We start from the raw sequence: 20,384 nt of genomic DNA on the forward strand, positions 1-20,384 counted from the left end.
AGGAAAAAGTCAATATCCATCCTGAGAAAAATGAAAATAGATCCATATCTCCCATTCAGTACAGAAACAAAAGTGTACTAAAAACATATTTGAAGCCTGAAACACTCAAACAGCTAGAGGAAAACACAGGCTACACTACAAGATACAGGTTAAGGTAAGAACTTTCTGAATGGAACTCTAATAGCACAGGAAACAGCACCAAGAGCGAACAAATGGAACTACATGAAATTAAAAAGCTTACACTCAGCACAGAAAACTGTCAGCAGGGCCAACAGTGAGTCAATATAATGGGTGAACATCTTTGCCAGTAATATAGCAGACTGAAGGTTAGCATCTAGAGTACAAAAAAAACCCACAGAACCGAAAGAACAAACACTCTCCCAACCAAAACACACATTAATGGAACAAGCAGATGGCTCTCAAAGGAAACACCTTGAAAAGTATTCAACATCCCTAGCCATAGGAGGAATGTAAATTACAGCTACTTGGAGATTTGATCTGCTCTCAGTCAGAATGGCTAACAGCAAGAAATCCAACAAACACAGTGGGGAGGGTGTGGGAAGGCAGAACCCTTCTTCATGGCTAGTGCTGGTATAAACTAGTATAGCTCAGCTTATACGGAAATCAGTAAGGAGACTTCTTGAGTAATTAAAATTAGAACACTCTAGATAACTCTTCAGGGGCACATACCCAAAGGACACTATCCTGCCTGAGAGACAGGTACACATCCATGCTTACTGCTCCCTTACTCACAATAGAAAAAGAACGGAACCAGCTTCAGTGCTTATCAACATGTGAATGCTAGTGAAAACGTGGCACATATACACAATAGAATTTTGTTCGGCTGTGAAGAAAAATGCTAGGAAAATCAATGAGGCTGGAAAGCATTCAATTATGTGAGGTTGTTCAGATAGACAAAATTCCTATGTGCTGTATCATAAGTGATCCTAGCTTAGCACGTTTATATGGGTGTTGTGTGGGGGACGGACGGGAGGTGTAGGTTATGAAATGAGAAGCAAGACCATGAGTAAGAAACAAGAGTGAGGAAGGGGCTGGTGGCAGGAAGACACATGACAAGAAAAGAGGCCACGGGTGGTTGGAAAGACACATCTTAGGGGCTGTTCATGCGGATGGAGGGGAAGAAGCAGGGAGGTAAATTAACAAAAACAAATGTTTGAAAAATAACAAAATAAAATCTAATTCTGCATGTGCTAATTAAACATTTTAATTAAAACTCTCATTAACACACACACACACACAGAGAGAGAGAGAGAGAGAGAGAGAGGAGAGAGAGAGGCAGGCACACACTCATATACAACAAAGTCCCAGTCTTCTGCATTTCAAAGACTTATGCACTGTTTTTCAATGTAAGTTTTCATCCCAGCATCCCAACATTTATCAATACAACTTTGCATGCACAATTTTACATGCACAACAATGGACAACAAGCTTTAACAATATTTCCCCCAAATACAGCTTTGTTCTTAACCAGCTCCCATTCCGTTATTGCTCTCCTGGAGCACGCTCAGTGAAATGCTTCCCAACAGACCAGAAATTCTCTGGGCAACCTTCCAATGTTATACAATTCCCAGACAAACTGATAACAGTTATTTCACATTTCAGGTTTGGGATCCCATGTAATTGAGAGTTTTAACACAATGAAAATTATAAAATTGAACACATCTGCTATAGAAAGCGAGACCATTAAATACCCATTCCAAGGGCACCTAAGGGCAGAGAGGGGAGTAGGGATCCAGCACTCTCTCCAGGAAGCTGTCTGTGGGCAACCTTCTCTGCGGGGATTTGTAAAGGTTTCCCATGAAGTCTGCAAGAAGGTCCACCCAGAGCTTTGAAGAGGGCACCCCTCTTTGCCTTAAGAACTTCCTCAGTCTCTTCCTTTGTTTCTTTATTTCCCAGTTATATGCTGAACATTGTAGATATTTAGAATGCCCACTGGACAAATGCGTCGGACTTTTGGTACAGTTGTATAACTTGATGTACAATTTCAATCTTTGAAATGATGCCAGGAATTATCAGCCTGTTTTTAATCAGACAAACAGGTTGTTTTTAAGGCTTTTTCCTTCACTATTTGGCTTTTTACTTTAAGTCTTAGCCATGATGGCAAGTACTAGCAGATGAAGTAGGTGAATTGTAGTTAGTGTGACCATCAAATAATCCAATAAAAGCTGAAGACAGTTGTGGTGGTTTCAATAGTAATTAGACCCTCATAGGCTCATGTGTTTGAATGCTTGGTGCATAGAGAGTGACCCTATTAGGAGGTACGGCCTTGGAGGAAGTATGTCACTGTGGAGGAGGGCTTTGAGGTTTACATTATGCTCAAGCTATGCACAGTACAGTTGCTTCTGCTGTTCTGGGACCAAGATGCAGAACTCTCAGCTCCTTTTCCAGAACCATGACCGAGTGTGTTCCATGTTTCCCATCATGACAATAATGGACTAAACCTCTGAAACTGTAAGCCAGTGCCAATGAAATGCTTTCCTTTCTAAGAGTTGACAAGGTCATGGTGTCTCTTCACAGCAATAGAAACCCTAACTAATAGAACCTTCATCTGGCGATGGATGGAGATAGAGACAGAGACCCACACTTGAGCATCGGACTGAGCTCCCAAGGTTTCAATGAAGAGCAGAAGGAGGGAGAACATGAGCAAGGAAGTCAGGACCACGAGGGGTGCACCCACCCACTGAGACAGTGGGGCTGATCTATTGGGAGCTCACCAAGGCCAGCTGGACTGTGACTGAAAAATCATGGGATAAAACCGAACTCTTTGAACATGGCGGACAATGAGGGCTGATGAGAAGCCAAAGACAATGGCAGTGGGTTTTGATCCTACTTCATGTTCTGGCTTTGTGGGAGCCTAGCCAGTATGGATGTTCACCTTCCTAGACCTGGATGGAGGGGGGAGGACCTTGGACTTTCCACAGGGCAGGGAACCCTGACTGCTCTTCGGACTGGAGAGGGAGGGGGAGAGGAGTGGGGGAAGGGAAGAAGGGTGGGAGGAGGGGGAGGGAAATGGGAGGCTGGGAGGAGGCGTGAATTTCTTTTTTTTTTTTTTCAAAAAAAAAAAAAAAAGAAACCCTAACTAAGACAATGGCCAAGATAAAGTGAGTTTGGATTATCCTTTAACTCGAGTCACAGCGTGGATACTATGATTTCTTTGATGGCTTTATCATTAATCATAATCTAATCTGCAATCACCCTGTATCAACACACCACGCTCGGCATAGTTATTTCCCTCCATACCAAGCATCATTATCTTTTTCTGTTAATAGGAATATAGGTATACAGGAGCTAGGCTCAGAACCAAACACACACGTGTTCACCCTGCACTATGCGCATGGATCATGTATGTTTACTCAGAGGTTCTCCAGTTCTTTGCACAGTGACAGGCCTGGGCTCAATGGCATCAAAACGATGATGCTATACATTTGTAACTATGACTTGTAAGATATTTTACTATTTCAGACTTGTGAAAGTGTCTTCCAAAATAAATTATAGTAGCAAGAATAACTCAACAAATATTTGTTGATATAATCAACAAAACTTGATAGCATGGTAGTCTACTATTTGCACACCCTGAAACTGACACCTGCACCCACCTCTGAACAGCAGCAGGAAGACTTCTTGCCTTTCTCACCCCTTCCCTCTGGGCCCCCTCCTTTCTGCCTTCCTCCCTACCTCTCTCCCTCCCTCCCCGTCAACACTCACTCATTGTGTACACATAGTATTTCCCACTAAGTTGCTAGTTACTAGGCCAGTGTAACACACTGGTTCTTTTGCCTATAGGGATTTATAATTGTGATTGATGGTTCATGTGCAATTCAGTGATCTAAATCACTTTTGGGCTTTGAAATATGCACCATGAGCCACATGTCCACTAACTTTTCAAGTGTATGTCAAGTCACTCTTGTTCTATGGAGACTTCTTCAAAATTTTATCTCGTTTCCCCAAACTCACAGCCCTTATAGCTGTAACAGTCATTTGTTAACCAGGTCATAAATTTGCTTACAGTGGTAAAGTGATGTGGTGAGCTTTAATGTCACGTGACTTTGGGTTTATTTTCTAGACCTACCACTTACTCTCCGAGGATTTTTAAATCTCATTTTCTATATCTGAAATATGGATGATGACACCTGCTTTGGACTGATGCCTTGGAGGGGGGGCGGTTAAGTGAGATTGGTAATCAAGAATACAGCTCAGTACTGGCCAAGAACAGCCCCTTGGTGGAAGTGAGGGACTCATTTTTCTTTGCTTTATTGCTTGCCCTTTGTTGTACTATACACACTCATGTGTGGTCAATGGTAAGAAGGATCTTTGGTCTCACATATGGGATGTGCCATCTGTGCTGTGATCTTCAGTGGTCAGGAGTGACACTTCCAGACTTCATAGACTTCTGGGACATTGTAAGGGAGTTTCAGCATGACAAATGATGTAATTAACTTTTTGATGTCACTATGAATGACATGCTTTTCCATCTTTCATTTATATTTTCCTTTTCCTTTTCTCTCTCACATTGATAAAAATGTACTATGATTAAAATTTTATAAAAGAGAATTAAAAAAGACACACATGGTGTGAGCTAATTACTACAATTACGCCCTAATGTCCACATGAACAATTATTCTGTTTAGAATGAATGAAACAAACAACCTTGTAAAATTTATAGATTAAAACAGTGTAGACATAGGAAATATGATTCAAAAAGTCAGCCTAGATCTGCATGTGGTGATGTATGCCTGTCTTCTTGGATTGCAGCAGGGGTAGTGTGAAATGGAGGCCAGCCTGGGCTACAAAATGAATTCAAGGATGGTTTGGGATATGCGATTATCTAATTAAAACAAAAAAAAATAAAAAACCCCAACAAATAAATGCAAAACAAAATAATAAAATTTTCTAAACCAACAAACAAAATCCCTCTTGATTTGTGATCTGTAACAAAACCCATTCACCTAAGACTCATGGAAAATCATGGATGAGATGAAAAACAGATTTTAAGAGTCAAAGGTCAGGATGCCTACTGCTCAGCATTGTCTTCAAGACATGACAGGGAAGCTGTACCCATAAAAATCTCAAAAGAGATTGGCTGAAATTCCAACATGGATGTGGGGATTTTCACAAGGTCGCACCCCTGAAAAGGAGCTATAGGCAATGAATGTCTAGAGAAAGGAAGTCAGCCTTCTCCAGGGCTGATCTCACCAGGAAGATTATGGAATCACAAAGGGTCAGCCCTAAACATGTACATATGAGCAACACTAAATGGATTCAGAAAGTTAGCTACACACACACACACACACACACACACACACACACTTATATATGTATATAATTTGTATCTAACAGTAATAATAAGTCATGAATTTAAGAGGGAGTGGCAACATAGGAGAAGTTGAAGGTAGGGAAGGGGGGGGTAGAAATGATGTAAATACAGTATTCACGCATTAAATTCTTAAAAAAACCCAAGTGAACAAAAGTTATACCTCATCCCAAGAACACCTGGTGTAGAAACAGAGTTGAATTGTAAGTGGGTTTCAAGACAGAGTCTTCAGTGATACCTGATGAAGCTAGGGGATGGGCCATCACAGGAATGACTTTTTATAGGCTTTGCTGAAATTGAGTAAGTCACAGCAATGGCACGAAGTAATAGACTTTTAGTCCTTAGAGATTAACCACAGGCACTGCCAAGGACAAGAATATTTTAGCAATGAGGAAAATACAAAACCTTCTAAGAAAGTCAATTAAAATACTAAATTTTGCACATTTCCTAAAAACTCATGAAGACATTAGTGGGTTTCCTAAGACCTGAGTAAGGGTTAATATCGATTGCTAGTATCCTGCTGTATCAAAAAACACAGGAGCAGGCATGCAATTTATAAGGCAAAGAAATCCATATTCACTACTTTTCACTTTAAAGAGTAACCTGTCAGTCATTTACAGCATTTATAAACACAGTGGTAGGCATTTTCTGAGGATTAACAAATAATCAGGATAACCGCTGTGGAAGTTGGCACACTAAATCCAGTCAATAATTGCCCAAGGCATTTACCACAGTTCTCATTGCAAGGCATCTTGTCTTAGTAGGTTTTATGCTTCTTAGAATTTCCAGAATCCCATGGGAAACAATAAAGTATATTTATTTCTATAAATGGCACCAGGTTAAGTCCAGCAAAGCAACTAGAACTTAGCCTGCTTTTCTTCCTTTTCATTAAGATATATCATCTAATATATTTCCTGAATGAAATGTACTTAGTTCTCCCCCCCTCTCTCTCTCCTTCTCTTTCTCTCTCTCTCTCTTACCCTTACTTTGACCAGACTCTTTTTGAAGCCATCTAGAATTTTCCAAATAGTGTATCTTTCTCCTTCCACACATATTGGATGTGTGTAATGAAGACTTTCCTACTGTTTTAGTTGCTTAGAAATGGGAATTTATCAGTGATACAAGAAATAGGTTTGATAATTGCTACCATTATTATCTGAAAATATTATAATAATAATAAGAATTATATATTTTCAGTGAAAAACATAAAAAGTGCAGTTAAATGTAGCTATGAAATAGAGTCAGAATTTTCTGTCTTCAGTTGGTCTTTGCAGCAGCTCAAGTCTTTAACACAGTACTGTTTTCTCCTCTACGGGAAGGCAAGGGAAACACTGGCTAACCCTCAAGATAATCCAAGTGAATGAGCCTGCTGACCAGGGCTTTCCCAGTCCTAATGGATACCTTTGGAAGTCCTGTTTGAAACTGTTACTTAAGGCACCAAGTCAGGCAAGTCCAGGGAAAATTGGCTTCTATATAATTTGAACTTGAAAAGTGCTAGAGGACAGAGTGTATTGTCTGTGTGTATGTAGACATAACAAAGCTATTTTCATGCACAGTCCTGGCAGAAGGCCTGTGGTAACTGCTCCGTGTGTCTGGTTACAATTATTTCACTATAGGGAATAATCCAGGACAGTACATCCCTACTCTGTCCGCTCAGTCTCAAGCTGAAATGTGTGCTGCTTTTAACCCCATAAACTTTGTCAACTCTTCCTCCTGATGGCCTTTTAATTCACTCATCCTTCTCATGCCAGGGACCTCAGCGGAATTCCAGGCCTGAATACAGTATTCCAATCTGCCTGAAACTCCTAGGTAACCAGAAAGGGAGAACGCAAGGCTCTGGTCTCTTGTCTTTGTGAGCTACAGAATCGGCCCTTGTGTCTGTATGTCTCACTGAACATGGGTTTTCTAAGTGAAGTAAAACTCTCCTTAAAAAAAAAAAAAAAAAAAAACAAAAAAACCAAGAGTGGGTATGTCTTTTCTGATGCTACCTCCACGATCAAACACTGTTGTGCTCCTAAGCCACCACACATTTCATACAGCTTAATGTGGCTCTGGGGGAAATTCCCAACAGAACAGTTAATAGTGAAATGTGTTTTTAATTAAGATGACAGCAGCAACAAAAAAAGATAAGATTGGTTACAGGATCGCATTACCCAGATGCTAATCCTGGTATTTAGGAATGCTTGTGGCCATCAAGGCCTTCTTGTACAATCTCTCTTGATTACGTTCGTTTCTAGGAAGCTCAGAACTAGCCTGTCACAAACTCCAGTTCTCAATCTCAACAGCCTCAGGTAACTTACAATAAGTGGGTCACACATTAGGACGGTGCCCTCTCTTTTTCTTACACACCAACAGGATAGCTTGCGGGGGCGAAAAGGGAGGCCAAAGACACAGTGGTGGAGAAGATGGAACTACAGAACACCAGCCTGGATGGGCTTTTTAAATTATGAAAATTGCCGATTGTTTAATCTCCTGAGAGAAGACCAATCAGGAGTTTCTTTCAAAGTCAGGGCAGACGGAGTGACTCATGCCTTGGCTCTGCGACTGCTCTCCACACTTGGGCCACCCTGGCTCTGACGTGATCTCTCCCACTCAGGACCAAAGGTGGAAGGAATTCCCTTAGGAGCTCAGAGGGTGACTCACCGTGAGCAAAGGAGGGAAAAGTCACTAACAAACATCAGTGAAAGGACCTGAAGGGTAAAAACGACATACACGCCACTAAGCTATTCTGCCAGCTGATTTAGGACTCAGTTCTCTCGTAGAAAAACAAGACTCTTTGAATGGTGAATGAATCTGAGTTTGTTAGGAATCTACCTGTTAAAGATGGAATGCTCAGGTGACAGAGAGGATCCAAAAGAGAGCACCGCCCCACCCTGAATCATCAACTGGTCATTTCTATTTTCAACCATGTCTTACCATGTCCACAGTCATTCCTCTGAGTATTGTTTTAGCTTTCATGAATGGATTGTGTATATCTGCCAGTGAACATTTACTTCCCTGGTGAGATTTTAGCTTTCATAGCGAATGACTTAAAAAAAAACAAAAACAAAAACACCTAATCAAGCCCCACCCAATTCTCTTTGTATAGACTATACTGCCTTAAGGTTTTTCCCTAGTGTTTAATATAATTGCTATCTAAACATAAATAAAGATTATAAAGTAAAATCTTTAATCCCAATGAATTTAAGTTTCAATCAGGAAGTATTACGCATGAAAATATCAGTACCACAAAGATTAGGTAAACAATGTAGAATATCCTATAGTCTGTATGTGCTTTATATGTACTTATATGACACATTCCAAAAACCAGGGGAAAATAGGAAATAGCATACAGACAATAAAGATAAAATAGATGAACCCATTTGGCAATGTGTTCGTGTGTACATGTGTGTACAAGGCACTAAAGCAGTCAAGGTTTACTATGTACCAGGGATATTTCTAGTATACTTATTTTCTTATTCTCTAAGTTTAAATTTAGATGTATTGTGTTTTCTCAAACTAAGTTATTCTGTAGCCTACTTAGAGATTAAATTTGAGGGAAAGGCTTTTGGATAATTTAAACCAAAGATCTGTGGAAGGGTCTTTCTAGACATAACCCCTATACCTTAAAAAAAAAATGGAAGCTCCTATCTAACTCGATCCTTCTTGTTTATCACTCACTACGAAGAGTAACATTTCTTGATTGCTGAATGTATGTTTTCCCTTCTTCCATTGATGGACCCTTTGCAATGGTGAGCACAGCTTTTAAGTTCTGTGAGCTAATGCTGACATTTTACTTCACCATGCCAGTTTTCAGCAAAACACAACACACTGCTCCAAGCACTCACTTTCCTGAATGTCAGTTCTCCTAATTTCATAAACTGTTTTGCAGGAAACACCATTTGCTATCATGCCCTTTTGGCTGTCTGACCTCTGAGTGTGGCACACTGGGTGAGCACTGAGCTTGAGGTGGACCCCTGCAGATGTGGCATCCTGCACGGCTTAGCCGACAACAGCTGTACCCTCACCACTGAACACTAGCAGAGGGCCACTCCCCACAATACTTGCTCCAGCCTGAACTTCTACAGGTTTGCTCCACGACAGCATATCCCTTTTAAGAATGGCCTCCACTGCAATTAGTTCTCTAGCAATTACTGACTCTCTATTCCTTACTTGACCAGCTGAGAAACCATGGAATTATTTTGAAGCTACAAAATCTCAAATACTGGCATACTATAAACTTTCTAAAGTGATAAATGAGCCCAAAAGTCTTTAACACAAAAGTCAGTTTTTCTCCCCTGTAAGGTGATGGTGTTTCCACTTATCATAGGCTTTAGAAGTCAAAGGGAACAGGGGAGAAATCACCTACTTAACCAGAGAGGCAAGATTCTCAAGGAGGAGAGAAGGAGCCAGAGTAAGAATCGTGCACTCTTGGGAACAGAATCCATTTCAGTGGGGCACCGGCCTCAGGACTCTTGGCAAACCTTGGAGCCCACAGATGATCAAGTCCTTCTATAAAACAATGCAAGTGACCTTGGCACAGTGCCACACTCTGTATTCATCCTTGGATGACTCTAACACCTAGGGCAGTGCAGCTGCTAAGACATCTGTTGCTGCATTGCATGGCTTAGAGAAAAACAGTAAGAAAAATATGTCCATGTGCTTTTAGTAAAGACGCCATCTTTTTCTCAAGAACTTTGGAATGTGGTTGATGGGATCTATGAATGTGAACCCATGAAACAGACAGTGATTCTCCATTCTTTTTCCCAATTCTAAAAAATTGTATTTTATTATTTGCTTATTTTTTTTTATGTGTGTTGGGGAACACATGGCCATAGAAGTCAGTGGGTAACTTGTAGAAGTTAGTTCTTCTTTTCTACCATATGGGCCCTAAGGGATTGAACCCAAGTCCTCAAGTTCGGTGGCAAGTACCTTTACCCACTGAGCCATCTCAGCCATCCCAGAAGTTGATCTTTCAATCAAGGATACATGGGCTTTTTACATAAGCACTTGTTGCAATACAAGGTTTCTATATCCAGAAGAATAAATGATGTTCAGGGAATCCTATGAGCTGCCACAGAAAAATTATTTTACCATCCAATGGTTGTTAAGTTTGGACCAGAGATCTGTACACTTTAAACTTAATCAGAGTCTCTTTCGTGTTTGTTCTCTTTGTTCTTAGCAGAGGCAAATAGAAGAAATTCCACCACCAATAACACGACTCGTATTCCTAGATCTCAACAAATTCCTAGGGGAGGCAGGCTGAAGGAAGCTGAGTGAGGACTGGCGCTTTCCTCTGTGTTCCTACGCCAAGCGGACATAGCCAGCTAGTGACACAATGATCTTTGCACGTAGGGGTAAAGGGACCATGCAGTGAAACAGGGATGAGCCTTTCTGCTCTCTGCGTGCCCATCTGAAGGTCCAGCCTATCTCCTGCTTAGCAAGCTCTGTGCGGGCAGCCCGAGCACCTGGGAAGGAGGACAGCCTTGCAAGCCTTGGTTCCATCTGCTTGAGTTTCCTCTCCCATTTCTCTTCAAGGGGGGCACTGATGGCTTGCACTTGTAAAGGCTGCGTATCAAAATGCCAAGGCCCATCATTACTGAGTGGAAGAGAAGATTGCAAGGCGACAGCCTCAGGAAGTGGGTAATGAGCTGGGCATAGCCCAGGCTTAGCTGGAGAGCAATTGCAGCCTCGGAACACTGTTATTTGAGCTCCTCTCTGCAATTTCTTCCTTTCAGATAATCTTTGCTCAAACTCCAACCCTAGTGCTTATTCTGATGCTGGTTTCGTGCCACAACTGACCCACTACTAGATAACGCGGACCTCTCTCCTGTCATTTTCAGCTTCACCCACAGGCAGAGGTTGGCCCGTAGGTCACACCAATAGAGTTACAGGGAAAGGCCTATTCCTTCTCGTTTAATCAGACTCTTTATTTACCACTATTATAGGTCCATAACTGAAATGGCTTGCTAAAACTCTTAAAGTACAGTGGTTTCCAGGTAACCTGTGTTTGGGGAATATAGGTTACCCCATACTTGTGACAATTTGGCAGGAATGAATGGTAAGAAATCCTCACCATGCAAAAGCAAGGAGGACAGCTGCACCCCTGTATGTGTTCTGCAGCCTCCAGAGGACCTTGTGTCCCTGAGTGGGAGGATGGGGGCTTAACATGAGGATTGTGCATGGCTATCTTAAATGGTGTTGAAAAGAACTGTCACTGGAAAAATAGGGGGACAGTAATTTCTCAAAGAACTGAGACTCAGCTCAGCGTGTCCAACAGCAGTTACGTGTCGAGAGGCCGAGTCTGAGTTTGAGATTCTGGTCTCTTTGTGGGAGTGAGGGGGTGATGAATTCCGGGTTTTTATTTCCCTTCAATATTTCATGGATAGGAAAATACTCCAGAGAAACCACCTAGAATTTCAGGGAAAAAAATCTTTTTTTTTCACCCCAACATCCTATTCAGATCCAGCAAATTGAAAAAATGCAGACACTCAACTCGCTTCTGCTGCCAGAACCCCGAGCGAAAAGTTGTAAAGTGAGAATTTCAGAGAGTAAGAGGGGTTCTTTGCCAACCCCAAATGTCCAGTACCTTAAGAAATAGAGTGTGCTGAAACTGACTTCACATTTAGTCTTGTCAAAAAGGAACCCAAAGGTTCATGGGAACTTGGATAGCATCCAAAGGAAAGACTTAGGTGGGTGGCCACCCAAAGCTATGACGCCAGATCTGGAGGCAGTGTTTCCCTTTCTTTTACAGTGCAAGGATTTACATGCTACAGGCACGCTGTATTAGGACGCCATCAACCTTGGCTCTTGTCTCCTTACCAAGAAGGTGGCTAGGAATGGTGCAGAACCATTTGGCTATTGGGAATGAACTAGCCCATTCTACCAGCAAAACCCATGCTTCCCCGTCTCACGTGTCTTCCCCCGGACCTGCTAGTGCTGCACTCTTAGGTTCAACAAGGTAGAAGAGTTTCGCATCATCTCCTGGGGAGGAATGCCAGACTCCTTTTGGAAAATACTGATGCCATTACTCCTGTTCTATTTTCTTAGTATCTTCATACAGGGAGAACCTCAGAGAACAGACCCTCAAATCCCCCCTTAAACAAAAAAAATCCTTGGATTAGATGTGTGTGGAACTCATATTTTTTTTTCTCCAGAAATGGTGTTAATTGCAGGTATAATACAGAACCTTTGATGAGGACTGAGCCAGAGGGCCATTATCTGCATGAGCATTGATGCAGTGAAGATAGGCGTCTTCACAATGTGTGGGATATGGACCGACAAAAATAGCAGGGAATCCGCTTCTCAAAGAAATCTGGGTGTTAAATTTACAAGAGAACTTTCAGATTTTCTGGACACTTTAGGTTTTGTGATGGAGGCGGGGATTTTACATCTGTACAAGGCTTTCTAAGGCTCTGTCAAAGGGACCCACTTGCTTTGAGACAAGAGGAGGTGTCACATGCAAAGAGCTTATGGAGCCTTTCCAAATGGCTTTTGAACAGTTTGACTAGATGGGCCAGGAGCAAAGCTGAGGGGAATGTCTGTAGGGTCCTGCCACATGTGACTTTGACATATCCTGTTCTATTGCGTCAATCTGTGACAGCATTGCTGTCCTGGACTCTGAGCTGACTTGCTGAGCTATAGAGAAGGAGACCAGAAAGGGAGACATCAGTAACCTGTCTGAGGCTCACAGAAATATTCCGGGAGAAAAAGAAAGACCGTTGCAGCCAAATAGCTAACGCTGTGACAACATAATGAAGGAATCACACGGCTTGTTTTCTAAGGCACATGTAAACCCCACACTTCTCCTTGAACAAGTGCTTCTTACTTGTCCTTCTGTTTCTCTGTTAGTCTGAGACAGAGTCTCATGATACATACTTTGTTATGGCTCTTGTGCTGACCTAGAACTTGGGATGTAGCCCCAGCTAGTCTCATACTTGCGATCCTCCTACCTCAACCTCCCATACTTGCGATCCTCCTACCTCAACCTCCCAAATGTTGGGATTACAGGTGTGAGCCACTATTCCCACCAATAAAAAAAAAATGCCTGAAAGCCCAAATCACTGCAAATTTAAACACTGGCGTGGGAAGTTATCTCCTGGGCTATTGTGCGAAGGACTGCATATATAGGGGAAGGGATCGTGTTCTTAGAGGTGGGGGCTTGTCACCAGTGAAGACAGAGAGATCAAGGCTTACTTGGCTTCCAGGGCTAGGGCAATGATGCCAGCAGCCATGGGGGCTGAGGCTGACGTCCCGGTATGATTGTCCGTGCACCGCTGTCTTAGATCAGTAGTGATCTGAAAAACAAGAGTGAAGAAGCTTAGGCCCTGACGACAGTCTACTCACAAAGTGGATAGAGAGGAATTAAAGATTAATTTTAAATTCAATGTTTCCAGACCCCCGTTACCATTCATCTTCAAATAATTGCCTGGATAAACCAAATGACTGGAAACTGACTCCATTCAAAGCAGAATGGCTTTTAAGGGCGAACCACGGCTCAGAACCTCAAGGTCATGCACGGATCTCCTAAAAGTCCACGGTGTATGCACCTTATGTACCTCACCTCAGTCTCACTCTGGATTAAGGTGAAAATTATTTAATTGACCCACATTTTAAACTAATTAAATATGCTAAGTGAACACCCAGACTGCAAACCTGGTGTGGGTAGGTGAAGGGATAAACTGTAGAGCTCTCACATCCTTCAAGCTATAAATCTGAGGGAGCATCATGTCTCAAGAAAAGATTTCTGCACACAAGTGACCTTGGCTTGTGGACTTTTTGTAGAATTCATAAGCCTGCTGCCCGGAGGAGTGAAGGCTTCCTCAAAGGTTTCACACAGACAGGAGAAGCAAGGGTTGAGCTTCTGTACCTCACACGCAGCTACGGCAGTGTGGGCTTGCACGTTATACAGAGGAGATTAGCTGCTTTTCCATTTTTTTCCCCTTGCAATCCAAATGTGAAAGCCAGATCATTTTATTTTCTTGGCTTGAATCCAGCTCACTTTAGCTCTGACTGAATTGTATTACCATTCAGCAGAGGCAATGGTTCCCAGCCTGTGTTTCATTATTGTCTCACTAAGAAAGAAAATGAAATTTAAATTCTCCTTAACAAGAAAAATTAAGTACTATAGAATATGACTCTAGAAGCCATTGTAATACCCCTCAGATTAAAACAAGAAATATTCCCTCCTGGACAGACATGCATTGTGTTCCCTCGGGGCTGATTTTTGTGTTTTATGGGAGATGAATCGGCGGACACGCTGCGGTCACTGGGTGACACCAGCAACCTTTCTTTGGCACGAAGACAAGGGTGTCAGCACCCATCACAGAGAAGTGAGCTGATGGGAAAGCCAGCCCGAAAGCCCATGAGCGGAGGCAGCAGCTGAGAGCACACACAGCCTTTGTTTTCGGAAGAGGACAGAAAAGAGCTGAAGTTGGGTGAGGCAGCAGGTGGACACTTCAGCCCCACGGTCACCCTCACCACTATCTTCTCCGACTCCAGGGGCCTGAATGGACTTTCCCATCATGTGACAGAAGTGGAGCAGGACCTCAGAGCACTCAGGTTCCCACAACAGAGCATGCGTATCATCTCCTTTGACACGCGTCATGCTACCAAATGACCTGCATTACGTAAGTCCAAACACGGACACGAAAGAAGTGGGAGAAGAAATACGTGCAGCCACAGAGACATGGGTCTGCAGGCGATAGATCCGCACTTCCCTATACGTAAAAGAGCTTCCTAAGTTCTTAACTGACTTTGAAAAGGTGTGGCGTAAGTTTTGTGTGTATAGCATTATTAAGGACACACCGCTGCCTTGGTTCTCTAGGATCTTTCTCATCTGCAGGAAGGAAAGTCAGAATTGCCAACTGCTTTGACTCTCACCTCCCATCACCTCCTGCTGTGATGTGTTTGATTAAGTACCTCACCTAAATGAAACCACTTAGGATCTGTCTCTCACTGATTGGATTAATTCACCTACGTGATGTCCTGAAGCTTCATGGATACAGCAGCACATGACAGAATCCTTTTTAAAAAACCTGACCACTACTCCATTGGGCAGGACTTTCAAGTCACTCATCTGTTGATGGACACCGGGCTTGTTTCCATGTCTGGCTGCTGAACGTTGCTCCAAATGTACACAAAATGCAGAACACTTTTCGAAGTCTGATTTCAAGTGCCCTTGAATATAATACCGGGAGTGGGGTGGCTGAATTGTTAAAAGAGGCATTTCTGGGGGTGGAGAGATGGCTCAGTGGGTAAAACATGTACCGTGCAAGCCTGGCGATCTGAGTTTGATCTCTTAACATTACGTAAAGGTGGGTGAAGAGGACTGCGCCCACACTCACACAGCATATGCCCACAATAATTCGTATTTTTTTTTTTTGAGACAGGATTTTTCTGTTGCTTTGGAGCCTGTCCTGGAACTTACTCTGTACACCAGACTGGCCTCGAACTCACAGAGGTCCACCTGTCTCTGCCTCCTGAGTACTGGGATTAGAGGCGTGTGCCACCACTGCCCAGCAATATGTAATATTTTTTTAAAGGCACTTCTATCCTACTTTAAACCGGGGGGAGAGGGGGGAATCTCTACAGTCATTTTCTGAGGTACAGGTCTCTGAGTCCAAGCATGAACACATCAGAAATAGCCTTTTTCTAGGTCTCCAAAGTCCTTATTTTTGAGAGATGGTCTTAAAAGACAACATTTTTTTTTTTTAATTTTACCTCATCTCATAGTCACATTCCTTTATGCAAGTGCTAAGTTTTTCAATGAATTTTGGCTGGATCCAACTCTTTTAATGGTATCTACCTACTTATTCTTCACTTGTACCAGACGCTTGCAATACACATACTTAGGTCCAGAACACACACTCAGAGAGTGTGTTCGACATTGGTGAATCTCACAAATAGCCAGCTCTAGCCAGACAAGAACAAGAAATAGCTTATGATGTAGGATCCATAGCATAAATCTGACACATTCTTTTATGGTTACCTGGCACACACACACATAACATGGACTGATATAAAAAGCTACTTAGAATCGTCACAGAGAGACATCAGTGGTGTGTCAAATACTATCACTTTTGACAACTTTGTGTGGAATTCAAGTCAGCATTGTGTTCTAACTCTTTTCAATCATTTGACCTACATGAAAGGAGTCGGAGGGGAGTGGAGCAGGAAGGTGATGGAAAACTGGAGGTTAAAAGATTCAGGCAAAAGAAGAAACAAAAACACCCTTCTTCTTTCTTTGCTCTAAGTGAAATTCCAGCTGGGTCACTTCAATAGGAAGTTACTGTCAATGGGAGAGATGTCCAGGTGTAAACTACCAGGAGCATCTAAGGTAAGCTTTTCACCTTTAAAAGAAACCAGAATACCAGGGAATATTTATGTCTATCTGCAGAAGGAAAAAGCAAAGACCACTATGGGATGTGCAACCTAGGAGAAAAATGATGGTTTAAAACCAGGACGAACTGAGGTAAGCACACTCATCACAAGGCACAGGGAACAGAACACAGGACCTGCCAGTGCACCTAGAGGGAAAGTGGCATCCAGCGTGCAGCCCCCACCACAGGGCGGTTGTGCTCCTGCTTCAGACTCCCTCGAGAACGTCTCAGAATTTGGTCTCGATCCCGGTGGCAGGCTCGCCTGTTCCAAATTCCCTCAATTCACCACCCAAATCAGAAACAGAATCGGTATCCAAAGAACTGAAGTTGCTCAAGAAAATATCATTTGCGTCCATCACCGAGAAGGAAACTGGAGAGGACACAGGCCCTGAGTAGATCAAAGCTGTCCTGATGGGCAAATTAGATTTCCAGCTTCATAGGATCAGTAGCAGATGGGGTTTTGGACTCTGCAAAGCTAGGGATGTCATCTTTTCTTGGTGAGTCAGGCAGGGTCTTGTTCAGTTCCAGCCAGGATCCTTGAGAAGAACCACCACTTTCCTCACTAGGCTCTTATTTCCTAATACTTCACAGTTCATTACTAGAGCTGATTGGGCTTTTGACTGTTGCCTGTTGATACCACTCTCCAGGGAATCTCAGTGCAGATTGACTTGGGCCCTAAGTGACAAGCGTTTACAGCAACCCGCAGTAAGTGTCCTCTCTCCCTGATGCCCTGCGATCCTTTTTAGTTTTGAAGGTGCCAGTTTGCCTCATCCCTGTTATAGAGGATCCGAAAAGATATTTTTAAAACATGAAATGATTTTGCTATCTGTTAGGATGAATTTGCTCCTAGTGCTGAGGGATTTGGGTTGGAAATGTGTTCGCTGAACTGTTTTAGAGCCAGCAATCGTGGTGAAGGGCAGAGACAATGAACTGGTGTTAGCTCGTTATTAAGCACGTGACCTGAAAAGAAATAAGGACCACTAAATGACATCTGTCCATAGATGTCACCAAGACGGGTGCAGAATTCAGCGAGTAGGATGAATTCAGTATAAAACACTGACCACTCATGTTTTGCTAAGAGAACTTAGAAATGCGGGGTGCAAGGAATGAACCTGCTTCCCTAAACACTTCTATTCCCCCATACAGCGCAGCTGAGATCCACAATGCAACAGAAGCAAAAATTTCTTTGCTAAGTAGAACTGCTTGACTCAAGCTCCCCTGGATTCATTTTATTTTACACTCTTAATTTTTCTGTTTCTTTAGAAACACTTCAAGGTCACTTCTCTTCTGACTATTCAATCAGGACTCCGAGACACTTAGAATCATCCCACAAAAGTTAGGTGTGCACTGATACTGCAAATTAGTCAAGGGTTAGCCAGGTGGTGGTGGTGCACACCTTTAATCCCAGCACTTGGGAGGCAGAAGCAGGCAATCTCTGTGAATTCGAGGCCACCCAGGTCTACAAAGTGAATTCCAGGACAGCCAGAGTTGTTACACAGAGAAACACTGTCTCAATAGCAAAGCAAAACAAAACAAAATGAAAACCAGCCAACCAAATTAAAGGGTAGCCATTAACCTCAAGGTTTCTCTCCTCAAACTACTATTAGCAACTGATGGTGAGGTGCCTGGGTGTAGAACATTCCACACAGCCACAGGATGCTTGCAAGGAAAGCATTACGTCATTAACAGCGGAGGGAAAGGAGGTTCAGCAAGGCTAATTATCTTGTTCCAGGACACACAGCATCAGAGCAGTTAGTAAGCCAGGACGGTATTAAATCCTGAACCAGCAACGTAAAAAAAGTTTTTAGAGTGTGCTGCCACCCATGAGGACAAGAGCAACATAGTCGGCCCTCCAGTCACCTCAGGGACAGCAGAACAGCCTTGGTCCTCCAGCCTGCCAGCAAGCGGGTATAGCAAGCAGGGCTCCTGTATGCTTTGGTACATTCTGAGGAGAACATGGGTCCCACTACTGAACATATCTGGACTTGTTCTTCCATTTATTTACTTAAGAAACAGAAAGAAGGAGACTCCTTTTTAAATGAGATTTTCTCAATGGAAGAGAGCAGAGGCGATGGCGGAGATGGATCTGATGTGAGCGGTGACTGCATTTGAAGCAGGAGCGGGTGAGGGAGGAGGTTGGAGAGCAAGGGAGCAGGGCTTCTCTACAGGAGGAAGTGAGTGCTTAGAAGCCTTATGCACAGTGGGCTAATTCATCTCTCTGGAGTTGGTCTCTGTGGCCACCCCTGATATACTGCGGGCTGCATGTGCGTTTTGAACACATATAAATAAAATGATATCGGGAGAAGAGCGCAGAATGCTTATTAGTCAAAACACGGCTCAGAGACCCTCTCCGAACAGGAATGCAAAGGGCCCAAAGTTGAATCAGCAGGACAAACAACTTGGGGGCAGGTGGGTAGCCAAAGGCAGAAGAGGTTCTAAAATAGAGATAACTTCCTGAACGACTGAATAGAGTTTTAGTTCTACAACACAATACGGGGAAGCGATGGAAGCAGTGAGATTTAAGGACAAAACTTTGATAGATTGTATGGGTTGTTACACACATAAATTTGACCATTTTCCACAGTAACTATTTCAATAAATGTTTACCTTCCATGAAGGTTGTTTTTACATGGTTATTTCTGCACGGACACTCACGGAGCCTGGCTCTAGCCAAGAGAGCACAGACTCTTCGTTCTCAAGTGGTTTCCACTCTGGCAAGGAAATCAGACAGTAAATGAAGAACGTAGACAATAGTGTCAAGTGAGGCTAAGGACACGGGGAAGCGCGGCTGACTGAGAAGAGGGTGGTGGAGGGAAGGAGCCCACATGCAGGGAACACAGAGGCACGTTCCTCTACCTAGCCGAAGGGAGGCTCCAGGCAAGGGGCTCCTACAAGGAGGCCTCAGCAGAGGACACAGCCCTACTCTGACCACACAGAAGCACCATCTTGGGAGAGTGTGGCTGTCTGAGGGGATTAGGAAAAGGGTAGAGGCCAGAGATTCAATCAGGAAGAGCAAGGTGGTACAATGTGGTGGACAGCTATTAAGAGAACACCAGGTAAGTGACCACCCTTCCCTACATAGCGCCACACTGGATGGCCCTGACAAGTGTCGGGCATGATGGGACACCAATGATAGAGGGGCTTGGCCTTCATTCTGCTTGACTGGAACCTAGGTGCCCCCAACAGACCAGATGTATGTTTCTTTCCTAGCCTTTCAAGTTTGTGTTTTCTCATCTGTGACCTGAACAAGATGGTCCCTGTACACAGGGTTTCCAGGATAATGGGAAAGGTTGTAGGCCACGTGCAGGGTGCTGTATCAGGTTCTCACTAGAACGGTCACAAACGTTATGTTTATGTTATGTTTATGATATGTTATAACAACTGTAAATATGTCACACGAGATACAGAATGCTATGTATACAATTATGCTAAGGAAAATATTACTTCAAGCCATGGCTTTAAACTAGATTAATCAGAGTGGGCCAGAGGGGTGGCTCAGTGGGTAATAGACTATATTGATCTAGCAGAGAGCCTGAATATGACTCCTAGCATCCAGGTTGCTCATAAGTCCCTATAATTCCAGATCCTGGGGAACTGACACATTGGGTTTTTGAGAGCACCTGCACTAATACATACACATAATAATGATAATGATAATAATAATAATAATAATAATAATAATAATAAAAAAT

The 20,384-nt window shown here is 42.9% G+C and overlaps 1 protein-coding gene across 2 annotated transcripts in view; it reads right to left on the bottom strand.

Annotated features, from left to right (window-relative positions):
• Window positions 1-20,384, bottom strand: part of Pcsk5 (proprotein convertase subtilisin/kexin type 5) — a 418,822-nt gene that overhangs the window by 196,799 nt on the left and 201,639 nt on the right. For both annotated transcript variants that reach the window (XM_005352026.3, XM_005352027.3), the window contains exon 9: window positions 13,508-13,608. In XM_005352026.3, coding sequence (XP_005352083.1) covers window positions 13,508-13,608 — 101 coding nt within the window. The remainder of the gene's footprint in view (window positions 1-13,507; window positions 13,609-20,384) is intronic.

Source organism: Microtus ochrogaster, chromosome 8 (assembly GCF_000317375.1).
Source record: "Microtus ochrogaster isolate Prairie Vole_2 chromosome 8, MicOch1.0, whole genome shotgun sequence".
Lineage (NCBI taxonomy): Eukaryota > Metazoa > Chordata > Mammalia > Rodentia > Cricetidae > Microtus > Microtus ochrogaster.